Source organism: Schistocerca piceifrons, chromosome 5 (genome assembly GCF_021461385.2).
Source record: "Schistocerca piceifrons isolate TAMUIC-IGC-003096 chromosome 5, iqSchPice1.1, whole genome shotgun sequence".
NCBI classification, from domain to species: domain Eukaryota; kingdom Metazoa; phylum Arthropoda; class Insecta; order Orthoptera; family Acrididae; genus Schistocerca; species Schistocerca piceifrons.
This window is the reverse complement of record NC_060142.1, coordinates 643581355-643595027: the sequence shown is the minus strand read 5'-3', so window position 1 is coordinate 643595027 and position 13673 is coordinate 643581355. Positions and strand designations below refer to the sequence as shown.

Here is a 13673-nt window from a genome sequence, read left to right as displayed (position 1 = left end):
TTAAAGATTCCCAATACAAACAGGAAATAATGGAAAAATGAAATGACATTTCCAATCTAACCATGTATCAATGTCACACCTCAACCAGAATTCTGCCTCGATATGAGATCATTAAGAACATTTCCACAGAAAAGATGCAGATACGTGGTATACTTAACAGAAACATCAATATGCAGTCCGATTAGAATGTTAGTGCAACGCCAGCTTCAAATTTGATTCCTTCGTATGTCAGCAGCATAAATATCATCAGCTATTCACTGGTCAGCCCATCCAACTGGCTGTGTCCAATTTGACATGGAGATGTTGTCAACAACTGCTCTATAATGTCAACAAATGCCGTATGTGGACATCTTTCAATCAAGTTCCGTAGAGAAAGGTAACGCTAACTAATGTGATATGACAATTCTTGTTGTGGTGCATATTTTATACCTATTGCATTTCAGTGAGTAGTTCAACTCTGCTATTTTGATGTCATGAGGAAGCAAATGGGTGATAATGGCAGATTAAATGTTTGCCACTCAAGTACAAGCATTTGCAGCTGTTTGATGACCATTTAGGAGACACAAATACATCACACGGAACTATTCAACAGACTACAATCCAACACACACCTAATGACATTTTATTAAATTAACTGTATCCATTGTTTTATTAAAATACTGCAACTGGTAGTGTATCCTTATGTCCTAAAATAGCACCTCGACAGCATCCACAGATTTGTTGAATATTTTTTTTAGAAAGAAGTTCAATGGAATTTACATTCTGTATGACAATATGTAAAATTCAACAGCCAACAGCATACTTAGTCATGCAATATACAGACGTCCCATGCACATTCCACACCACAAAATACATATCAATACAAACTTCTCCAAAACAACATGAAAAATATAAATAATGCATGCAAGACAAATGAGAACTACAATCCAACACCAGAATCACATTTTATCAAGTGTTGCCAAGCCAGTTCTTCCAAGTAGAGCTCCCACAATATCTTTCTGGTTCATCAAGTACGTAAAATCAACAAATTATTTTCCACTTCCAAATGACGAGCACAGCACAAGGACTTTCACATGAAATTCCTGGTGACAATTCACAAGAAATTACAGACCCAGATACACCTTAACTTCTTAATCACTGTATAACCAACACCAAAGCTGACCCTTTTACTGTCCCAAGTAACCCCATGCTCTGCTAGGATTCCACTAACAAACCTCTCGCGGGGTCTTGAAACCAAGACCAATATTACGATGGCGCCTAAGAACTTTCTTCTTTGACCCAGTTTTCCGGTTAAGGTTGAGGTGCGGCTGCTTTTGGAATGCCTTCTCTGTCTGTTACATCACAAACAAAAAAAAAGAAAACATTAATACACAATAACAAAGAATCACATACCTCTCTTGGTGTTTTAAAACCCAAACCAATGTTACGAGTGTAACGGAGAGACTTCCGTTTCTTGGCACCTAAGCCTTTTTTACGGTTAAGAAATATTGTTGGCTGTTTTTGAAACGAGCGCTCACTCTGCAAAATTAAACAGTTCATATTAGTTTTCACATATAAAAAATATCCACAACTAGTAGGGTACATTAGAAACCATTTTAAATGCAAGAGTCATGTGATGAAACGGAAATGATCTCACGGTAAATAACTACAGTTCTTCAGAAGAGAAACTAGTTTTGATTCACTGGAAACTTACCATGCACCAGACTCCTCCATTGCTATGAACACCAACTGAACTGTAAGTAAGTTCCTGACATTTAACATTTATTAAAATGATATGCGTTTTCTGAACATTCTGTATGAAAGTATGCATGGGCATGTGTTGTAGAAACTATGTCACACCCTTTCAAGACAGCATTAAAATGGTCAGGTGTTCTAAAACTTCACTGCAACACAAGTAAGACAATTTCCCACGGAATAAAACTGACATTTCACAGAACCTTAAATAGGGTTGCCACAAGTTTCCTAAAGTGATACTGCCCAATTTTGAAACAATTTTTAGATATCAAGAGTAAGCAAAGACGAAGTTGACAAAAAATGCAAGGACTTCTGTATACCTAAACATGTCAGCAAAAATAGCAAGAACTCACACATCTTTTGTAATGAATTGTTTTTAGGTGGAGAAAACAAGCCAAATGGTATGTATGTTTCATTAAGACCACTGATGATGTTTAATTTCAATAAAACCTAACATATTTGGTGACAAAAATACGCATTTCATTGGAGCTGCAAGGCAGATTTAAAATACCTGCAATTATTTTAGAAATAACCTCAGAAAAAAGTAAGCCTCTTGATGATGTTTTGGTTTGTGGGACACTCAACTGCGTGGTTTTCAGCGTCCGCACAAATTCCCAACTTTTGCTCATTCCAAACTCGCCACTTTCATGAATGATGATGAAATGATGAGGGTAACACAAACACCCTGTCACCTCGAGGCACGTGAAAATCCCTGACCCCACTGAGAATTGAACCCGAGACTCCGTACTCGGGAAGCGAGAACACAACCGCGAGCTGCGGAGTAGGCCTCTTGAAGGAAGTGTGTAAGACAGGGAAGAGTTGTGTAAACCAACACTATAAGTGACGGCCAATAAAATGTAGATTCTATTATGTTTGCTACTGTCAGTTATTAGCCACTGTTTATGTCTTATTATTTTACAGGCATTGTATGGTTTTACTTTCAAGAAATACGTGAGTACATAGCGCACAAACTGCCACAATTTTCATCTTATCGGCCACACTTTCTAATACTACTTTAAAAGTTCCAAAATGCACTAGAATAAATAATATGTTAATAAGACGCCACATTGTACAGTGTACTTGCGGTGAGACAGCCGCCATTCCTAAAATCCATTGCCCGTGGCCTCTGGCCCACCAAGGAGCACCACAGTCCTGGGTGCATGGATAATCCAAGAAAATCCACATTACACCACACACAGACAGACTTGGCCTGTGGGCAGAGCAGTGTCACTAGATCCTACAGACAGGGCCTGCACATTAGTGGGAAACAATGGGTTTCAAGTTGGCAGCACTGATCCGTTCGAGATACCCACAGAAATGGCCTGCAATTTTCGCCCTTCACAGAAGTCCACTCATGTTATCAGCTATTCACATGCCAGAGACACCATGTTGATGAAATGAGACCGCAATGATCTCTCCACACAACAGATAACTGTGAAACATCACTACTGCGGATAAGTAGCAACTCACCGTAAAGACAACAGCTGAGCTGCAGACACACATTTGCAGAAAAGACAATCACACTTTCCCAAACAAATTTTTGGCCATATCCTTTGTCAGAAAACGAGAGTGCACACACATCCACACACCTAATGCACACATGACCATCTCCGGCAGCTGCGTCAACAGCCTCTGAGAATAAGATCCAAACAAACCACCCGTCACACCTCCCTGCCTCTCGACGACAGCTGGTAGACTAGTTGCAAGAAGTGATGGCAGCACTAACTGCAAGCTGAGGGAGCAGTAGAAAGGGGAGAAGCAGGAAGAATTGTGGCAGCCCTATTATAACACTTACCACATTCATGGCATGGTCGGTTAAAACAGAGGATAAATCCATAGGTAACTTAGCTTCTTCCCTCTTATTTGAACAAAGAAAATGCAAATATGTGCACTGTGATCTGTCGACCACAAGCACTACACACTTGAGAGTCCTCCCACAGCAGCACGAAGTTATGCATCATACAGCTGTATCCTACACAAAAATGAGCGAAAAGAGAGCCCATCTGCATTACTGGAAGGATGTATGCCATAGCTGATCGCTGCCTTTACTATAAACAGCTTACTTGCTTAGGTTTGTTTGAGCAGTTGCCAGCGAGCTCATGGGAATAGCTGAATTCGGGTATGAGCAGTGCCTTCTCCCAATTCTGGCTACTTGAGGTGTGCCGTATGAGCAATAGCAGCTAGTACCCAGATTCTACCCAGGAAAATTTTTCCGGTGCACCCAGGCTGCCAGATTCACGCATGCGCAGAGCAAGCCGAGTTATAGTGGGGGGGGGGGTCATTCTCCATATGACCCGTGTATATGTTCCGTCATATTGCTGTTCTGTCTTCGTTTACAACTCCCATATCAAATGAGAAAACAGATTTCTGTGGCCAGGAGCCATCAAGCGACTCAATATACATTCTCATAATCATGAAAGACCAAAACAAGTAGTTCCAATTTTCTGATTTTATATTATTTCCATGTTATTGCAATCAACCATTAATACCTTAATGAAGGTATTTCTGTCAATTTCATATAGAAAGGGTTTCATTCCGCACTATTGGCTAATTTCAACTTTGTTCAATTTCAAGTGCAAATTTTCATTATCTGGGACGAATGACATACTGTAATAAAGAACCAAACATGAGAATGCAGTATGGACATAAAAAAATATATTGGTATCACAAAAACCACATAGAAAAGCTGAATATCAGGTAATTCAGAATGCATCTGGACATAGAACTGTGCAATTAGAGTGGAATGAAACGTTTTAGTATGGTTTATGAAATTCCGATGCTGCTGGAGTAGTCTCTGATGTCCTGTTCCTTTTATGACACTGTAAGATCTCTTAATGCTATATATGTAGGAACATACATAAACATTAACTTGAAGCTGACTAGGTAGGCAAATTTGGTCAGTAGTTATCAACTAAATATTTTGTTTCAGATATATTGACAACTGTAGCAGAATTTTACAAATCTGCCTTCTATGGAACAAGCTTTTTGACCACAAGGGACTTGTTTAGTACTTCCTCTAGGCTTGAAGTTATTTCTTAATTTGTGTTTACATTTTAAATTTATAGAATGCCGTTCTATGCTAAATTGTAGACTGGCAGCATACCGTGTTTTATCTTTTGAACTCCCCACATGGGTTTATATATATTCCTAGAGTAGAATATAAACTGTCAGTTGTACAGTTTCTTTGCCTCCCAGACAACCTTGTTAAGTTTTTACACATTTTGAAATAGTCATAAAATTTATTGTCCTTTCTTTGCATTAAATTTGTATTACATCTTACTAGCTTTTTGCAGTGCTGTGTAAATGTAAACCTGATCAGAACACTACATAACAATATTGCAGAGTACAAATTTACATAAAGAAAAAGAAAAAATCTGTCAAAGTCACCACACAGCAAAATGCCATGGTACTTTGAGTTGTGGAGTCGAGTTTTGAAATGAATAATACGCCTAGTACTGCTTCCTTATTTGCATTCCCCATCGGGGCAGAATTGATAAAACAACTGCTCCGGGCACAACTCCCTAGGTCCTCTCAATATGTCTCAGGGCTGCTACCTGTGATCACTTGAGGGACCACAGAGGCTCCCATATGTGGTATGGACATCTTCACGGTGTCAAAATCCCACTAAGAAAAACAAGAAATGTAAACCGTGTGTAAAGAAGCATGAATGAGGGACACTTATCGCTTTACGATTTACTACCTTCATAATGTTAAGTAGCGGACACTGAAGTGACAAGCTATCTTTCCTCAATCGAGCAACTAAAATTTTAGCATGTCAGTACTCTACAAACATAAAACCAAAGCCAATTCCAGTTCACATAATGTACTGAACTAACGTGGCTGCATAATGATCCCATCAAGATGTGTTAAATTGCTTGAAAATTTACTTTCAAATAAGTTATTTTGCAAATTGTGTGTTGCTTCAAACCTTGCAGTAAGCAGCAATAAACTTATCTGTCTGTACATTACTTTCCCCACAATTCCGGTAGATACCGAACCAGCTTGCACAACAATTCACGTGTGGTTACAGCAGCTGAATTATCAGACTGACTTAGTATCTTCATGAATTCTCAGAAGACCGTCGTCAATATCATCATGTAACTCAAAAGCTGCAAATTTAGCAACAATTGAAAGTTTGCTAATGAGTGAAAGTGATCATAACCATGGTAAGTCACAGAATTTGTATTCCACATGACACACTAGCGAATCAAACTTAAGATTTGCGGGACTAGTGTAGCAGGGGATACAACCCGTCGGCTTTGGACAATGACATCACAAGTCGCCAAACGAGAAGCGATTCTTCTTAGTGTTGTAGCTCCCTTCAGTAGCTGATAAAGTGTTTTTTGGCTTTAAAAAAAAAAAAATCTCACGGGATAGAATAAACAGATCCACTTTATTAAGCAATCAGTATAAAAACGAAACTGAAACATAACAGCAAAAGCGAAAATGGTAAACTGCTCTCTGGCGACTTGTGACACTGTCCAAAGCCAACGAGTTGTATCCCCTGCTACACTAGACCCAGATTTGCGGATGCTCCACCACGCATGAAATTCCACACAAAAATGCGACGAAAAGTGTATGAACAGAGCAAGCACCAAGCACGGTCTGCCTACGTCGTCATAGCTGTGCACGCACAGTACAGCCTGTTGTCTAGCAACTGCTCACACAAACCTTTTGCTTCCTATCTATGCAAAGCTCTGCACCTCAATAATGTCAAGATAGCATCTGATTATCACTACATGCCTCCTTGACTTGGCTGCTACATCTGCTGTTTCATTTTCCATAACATGTACCCAGGACAAAGATCCTTCCCCAGCTTTTGAGCATGGAGAAGACAGTCCTGAATTTTCTGGCCTACCTTATCCACTGTACACAAATTTCGTGTGTTAAGGATACTCAGAGAGCCTGAAAAGATGAATATAGCAGACACAACAAATCTCCTCTGCACCCGTGTCCTCAAGACTGCATGTAAATCGGCATTGCATAAGCTAATAACATTCCAAGTTATTACTCATGTTCACTGTAAAAATGTTAGCAACAGTAAGTCAAAACCTGGTTTCCACAAGTACATTAAAAATCTACCTGTGATCACTTGAGGGACCACAGAGGCTCCCATATGTGGTATGGACATCTTCATGGTGTCAAAATCCCATTAAGAAACACAAGAAATGTACACCATGTGTAAACAAGCATGAATGAGGGACATTTATCGCTTCACGATTTACTACCTTCATAGTGTTAAGTAGCTGACATTGAAGTGACAAGCTACCTTTCCTCAATCGAGCAACTACAATTTTAGCATGTCAATACTCTACAAACATAAAACCAAAGCCAATTCCAGTTCACATAAGGTACTAAACTAACGTGGCTGCATAATGATCCCATCAAGATGTGTTCAATTCCTCGAAAATTTACTTTAAAAAAAAAAAGTTACCTTCAAATAAGTTATTTTGCAAATTATGCGTTGCTTCAAACGTTGCAGTACACTACATTCTTAGGATTTTGTTCTAAGCGGCAAAAAACTTATCTGTCTGTCCATTACTTCCCCCCCCCCCCCCCAATTCCGACCCATACTGAACCAGCTTGCACAACAATTCACGTGTGGTTACAGCAGCTGCATTATCAGATTGACTTAGTTTCTTCACGAATTTTCAGAAGACCGTCGTCAATATCATCATATAACGCAAAAGCTGCAAATCTAGCAACAATCGATAGTTCACTAATGAGTGGAAGTGATCGTACCCACATTAAGTCACAGAATTTGTATTCCACATGACACACTAGCGAATCAAACTTAAGATTTGCGATGCATATAAATATTACTACGGTTTCGCTAGTACCCTTATCCATAAACTTTAACACGACCAAACACTTCCTGAAAGAACAAATGCTAAGTTTCAGTAATGAAGCTTCACTAGTGTATAACAATTTTTCCCCTAGATCAACAATCCGCAAGACACCTGACACTATGTGACAGAGTGTAAATATTGGAGATAACAAGTCCGTGAAACTCAATCACCCTAAATCTGTATAATATACGCGGCAACCCGTCTATTGCTAACGCCACGTGCTCAGGAACCAAGAACGGCACGCTATCGAAACTGCATAAAAACCTCAATCCTGCAGGGAGAATGCTCAAACAAGTTCATAAAACCAAAGCCAATACCAAATTTAATATTAAGCACACGATAAATTAAACATAATATACTTACTTGATCCGCCATATTCGTTGAAGAAAGGAAGAAAACTTTGTTCACTCCCGACGCAACCAACCACTTCCACCAAAGAACTAAAAACCAAAGAAACTCATTATGCAGCGGCAGATATAAATCAAAGTTTCTATCCTTGTGAAAACCAAAGATGGTGCTCATATTTAATTTATTTATTTGGTCTCCATAAAATATTCGCTATTTCTCTAGCAAATATATACATGAGATTACTTTTTATTAAACACATCAATTGGAAAAATGACATGAGATACTTGGTTTCAGAGAGTGGCGTCAGAAGAGAGAAAGCGTCAACATACAGTTCTCTAAGTGTTGTTTGCAAAGCCGTCGGCACACCGCACGAGGCAGCTAACGTTGACGTGCACCCAGACGGGACATCCCACGTCACAAGGCACAGTGCTGGCAACACACGGCACGAACAGGTTGACGTGATTTTGCGACCTCAGGGCACTCCTCCAACGGTCGTCGGATTTATTTGTCTCGTTGGGTATGTGACAAAATTTATAACAGCATTTACAAAATGCAACTATAGCGACAATGCGTAAAATACATCTCTGGTTACATATAGTGTCCAAAAGTAAAAACATAGAGTAATCAACACTACGACTGCATCACGTCCTTCTTTGACAAGCAACACTTCGCTACAGTCTTTGCTGTGTTCCTCGGGAAAAACCCCAGCCCAATGTGTGAACCGATCTATTGCGGTCAAAGAGTAGGTCAGACTTTCAGATGGTGGGAGAGGGCCTACTACACAAATGTATGCTCGAACGTTGATTGGGTGGAAGAAATGTGCCGAGCGGTTCACGAAAATTTTATTGCGCTGACATGCAGTGCATGCAGTGCAGTGCATTCCGCATTCAAACTCGGCTACACAAAGGATCGTTTGAGCAGCTTAGTGGATCTGCACACTCCTGGGTGTGACAGCTGAGGCAGTGAAGTAATGGCTTGCCGGTGGAAGCCCTTCGTCCCAAAAGGATGCGCTCTTGAAGTTGACACAATGCAATATACACAGGTGTTTTATGCTGACAGCGGAAGACGTCAGAGCTGTAGACCAGCGTGTTCTACCAAAATCTTTCGTGGCTCTGTGTCAAGCTATTGTGCTTCTGCGATAGCTTCACCACAGCGCTTGTAATGTCTTGAGTGCGCGATAGGGCGTCAGCTGGCAAATTCTTCTCACTGCCGACATGTATAATCGTGGTTGGGAATTGTCCAATGAAATCTAAATGGCGAAACTGGCGTGCTGAGGCTTTGTCAGGTTTTTGTTGGAATGCAATGTGAGACGTTTTTGGTCCGTAACCAGCCTGAATTGTCGCCCCTCAAGCATGTACAGTCATGCTCAAAACTATCTGAACGACCTGAATTGCATTTCGCCCGATTCTCATGCAACCTGCATAATGCAACTGTCTAGCTTGTCCTCTAATCGCTCCTGGGTACAATCGTTTGACTATTGAAAATGGTTCCAACACGTCACTACTAGAAAACACTGCTCTGTATCGCAATAACTCAAGATGTAAAGTAATACCAAGACACCGCAAATATCAGGGAACACCTTATCAAAGATAAGACTGTCCTTAAGGCTTGTAAGCTCACATTTATTACAATAAATGACATACCTGAAATGTTACCACTCTCATTATTAAATCAGATAGGTAATGCACGTAGTATGATCGTCGTATTCATGATTTCCTCTTCAAAGTAAAATACCGTACTTATTATTTAACACAAAATGACATTAAAAATTTAAGTCATTCATAAGCAGCTAGTTGAGAATATGTATGAACTTCAAATGACACGATGAACCGTCTCATTCTGCATATGAATTCAAACCCAGGTCATGCTGACTAAGCAAAGATTTTGTGACTGATGGAAACTAACAATCATTCCTGACAATGCATACAGAGAGTGATATACCTCGATTTTAGACAGTATCAGTTAGCAAATATCAACTTTAAATTCCATAACGTAAACATTTTTAACGAACGGGAAGTCCCTTTTGTCCCTGTTAATGAACTAAGAGAGATGTTAAATATTGCTTCTTCACAAGTAAATTACTTGAAATGCCGTGAGTTAAAGCTTTGTGATGTACAGCGATTCGAACCCAGAACCTAATCGGATTAATATCGAAGCATAATCAACTGTGACATATCGGATTTTCTCGGCAGTAGCTAGATGTTTTCACTGACATGACAAGACGAAACATTAATTTTTTCCTTCCCAGGACTCCCACCCAGCACATATCGCTGTTATATTCTAGAGAAAACGAACGTTAAATATGGGTTTGTTACACTATCAATGACATGTAAGCATGTTTGAACTAGAAATAATATAAAGAAGAGTTCAGTGCTGACTGGGAATCGAACCCCACACATATCGTTGTTGACTACACACAAAGAGACGCCAGCTACAGAATTGTTCTCCACCAGCAGCTTGGAATAACATCCTCGAACTTACAGTGATCTCGCAAATAGTTCTGTGTCTCACTGGGAGACAAAAACGTCAGATATCGTTAGTTTTGACAACGAATGAAAATACATTAAAAATCAAAATTATTATCCACCAGCAGATAGGTGTTCTCATGCTAGAGCTTGACAATATATAATGAAAACTTCAGTGCTGAGCCAGGACTCGAACCCATTCATGCGCAATATGTGGAGCTGTTGAGGAATCAGCAGTTTTGAACCAACGACAAATTGTAGTAGAGCTGTACTGTCATGAAGGGAAATCCGCGTTAAGGGCGGGTTGAGTTGCATTCCCAGTACAGAACCAATTTTATCGACATGCAGAAGCTCAAATAAAAGGTGGAATAAGTGTCCTGTGACCCTACATAGCGTTTGTTTCGTCACTAGAAATAAATAACTAGTATAAGAGAGGTTACTGGAGATAGAGTTTCTACATGTCGCCACTCCTGACTTCGTTGCGGTTCAACATAACGTCTACTTGGCAGAGAAGGAATATCATGTTTCATGAGAATTTCAGACCACAATGCCATTATACCTTCTTTACCTGGCGTAGCCAGAAGAGAATAGAATCTGTCTTTCCCTGCCAAAAATAATTGGCAGAAGTTGGATTCGAACCCAGACCATAAGTATATGAACCTATCATCAATCCAACAGACGACCAAACCATCTCCTCTGTGACTCATTTTTCTGTCTTAATGCTGTTGCGCCACACTGGATGAGAATTCTGACACACAGGCTCCTTGTAGTGGTTTGCAGCATGTTCAGTACATTCATTTATTTGGTTGACCGAATCGCCATGAACTAGCTGCCTCAGCTACCCAGTGCATACATTCAACTTGTTTTGTAATCACCGAAATAAAATCACCTAACTGCCACCTACACAGAACTGCCAACAGTGTAGGATGCAGAAATTTCATTCACTACTACACTTTTTTAAAACGCAATTTTGCTGTCTGCTGAAGTTATCAAACTAATGGAACTTTGAACATAATTCCCTCCACTTCTCAACCCAAAATAGTCTCATGTGGAAAAGGAGCTAACCTCTGCGACATTTTCTTCTTTTCAGGTTTAATAGACGTCAAGGCACCAGGTGCATCTCGAAACTTTCGTATTATGTATGGGGAGAGCGCATCGTGCCAAAATGTCAGAAAAGTATTTTTTCCGTTCGCTGTCGTGTGGTAGTGGCATTTTATTCTTCTCCAAACCTTGTTTGACAGCCTTAACTCAGAACAAGTTTTGTACATGCATGTAATCAATAAACTGCATGTGCATTGTCAGACTGTTATAGATAACATTGGAGAATTCGCATATATCGTTGATGAGTAATTTCTCTGTCATATTTGCTATTGTTTTAACAACACTAAAAGAAACCCTACGAAAATTGTGCACTGTAAATATAAGAAGTGAAATCGTTACGATGAAAGTCTGTTTCAATAAAACTGAGTATCTGTATACAAGCATGCCTCTATTGGCACGAATTAGTAAATTACTACTCACTTAGATTTCGATTGAGTCTGTGTTTAATTGGTATGCTGTTGCACACTCTAAGAGGTATGCAAATGTGGCATTTCATAAATAAAGTTATGTATTCCTAGAAACCAAAAATTTGTATGTGAGCAGCGGAAAGGGGCGTTACCTGTTGTGCAGCTCTATAAGTTTTTCAACATTGCACTATGAGCCGAAAGTATTTTCTTGCGATTTCGTTATCTGATACTGATGTCTGCTTCAAAGACCCCAACGTCTACTAGCACCTAGTGTGCCATTTGAGGACAATGGGGCACTGAAGATTTATCTCAGACACATTATCTTGTTACATTAAATGTCACTTAAAGACACAACAGTGGTGAAAGCCCTCAGGAGAAGCAATATGCACAATAATAAGGTCCCAATGGACATGAATTCAACGTTACATTACATTTATCGTTTTCCATGGATCCCTTGGAAAGGAGTTTCTGAGATGTGGAAAGAGTCAATTTTTTTTTACTCAGATACATGAATATTGTACAATTCTAATACAGACAGGTTTATGAGCTATAATCCTTGTGAAGATATTCATCGATGGAGTAGAAGGAGTTGGCCAACATGGAGTTCTTTCATTCACGCTGAAACTGATCTTTATCACTTACAAGACCTTTGATATGCTCTGGTAAGTTATTGAATATATGAGTACCCATGTATTTGACTCCTTTTTGTACTAATGTTAACCTTTTATAGTCCTTATACAGATTGTTTTTGGTTGTGGTATTATAATCATGGTTTGCACTATTTTGTGTAAAAAGAGACATGTTGGAAATGACGAAGGACATAAATGAGTATATGTACTGAGAAGTAGTAGTTAGAGTACTAAGTTTCTTAAATAGGTCTCTGCATGTTGATCTAGGACTGACACCAGATATAATTCTAATGACTCATTTCTGAATTTTGAAAATGTTCTCTTTGTGAGAGGAGTTTCCCCAAAAGATGATTCACTAACTGATTAGTGAATGGAAGTAGGCCGAGTAAACTAATTTTTTTATTTTTAAATCATCTATTTCTGCTATCATACGAAATGCAAATGTAGCTGAACTAAGTCGTTTCATTAAGTCTAGAGTGTGAGTTTTCCAATTTAGGTTGCGTTCAATTTGTAGCCCTAAAAATTTGACACTGTTACAAGCACTGGGACACCCCTTGTCTGATGGTAGTCTTGCAGATAAAGTGATAGCTGTCCGATGTGGAAGGAAGTGCGAAAAAAGTTCAAATCGTGTACAGGCATTTTTTTAAAAAATCTTTGCGTTATGTGATGTAGTGTAGAATGCTGTTATTAATGTTATAAATGTCTGTGACTGAAACAAATGGCATTTATGGCATTTATATTCTTCCTTGTCACAAGTAACAATTTGTTTAAGGTTGTAGTTTATGTGGTAGCAACAACCACAGCCAAGTCTAAAATTTTTCGTTGTAGCCTAATTATCTCAGCCTATTTAAATCTTGGTGCCCCAAATTCCTACTCATAATGGTCTGTACAGTTAAGTTAAAAAAAAGTAGGCCCCACTGCTTCAGCCTACCTCTGAATGAGAATTTCTGTTCAGTAGTTTTATTCATGATACAATACAGCTTACTGAAAGATCTTTGTCCCTGATTTGAAGCCCTTCCCCTTCTAGGTAATTGTTTTTACACAATGTTTTGCAATCATACACACACTGGTGAAAAATTCAGTTCAATCTGTTATTATTCATTTTATAATATACATGGCACATGATTGGTCATATAGAAA

At 39.2% G+C, this 13673-nt stretch overlaps 1 protein-coding gene across 1 annotated transcript in view; it reads right to left on the bottom strand.

Annotated features, from left to right (window-relative positions):
- LOC124798149 (40S ribosomal protein S11) overlaps positions 1-8034 on the bottom strand; it is a 30082-nt gene extending 22048 nt beyond the window's left edge. The window contains exons 1-3 of the mRNA XM_047261429.1: positions 7947-8034; positions 1393-1518; positions 1215-1331 (exon numbers count right to left, since the gene is read on the bottom strand). Coding sequence (XP_047117385.1) covers positions 1215-1331; positions 1393-1518; positions 7947-7958 — 255 coding nt within the window. The 5' untranslated portion in view covers positions 7959-8034. The remainder of the gene's footprint in view (positions 1-1214; positions 1332-1392; positions 1519-7946) is intronic.
- Positions 8035-13673: the final 5639 nt, after the last annotated feature.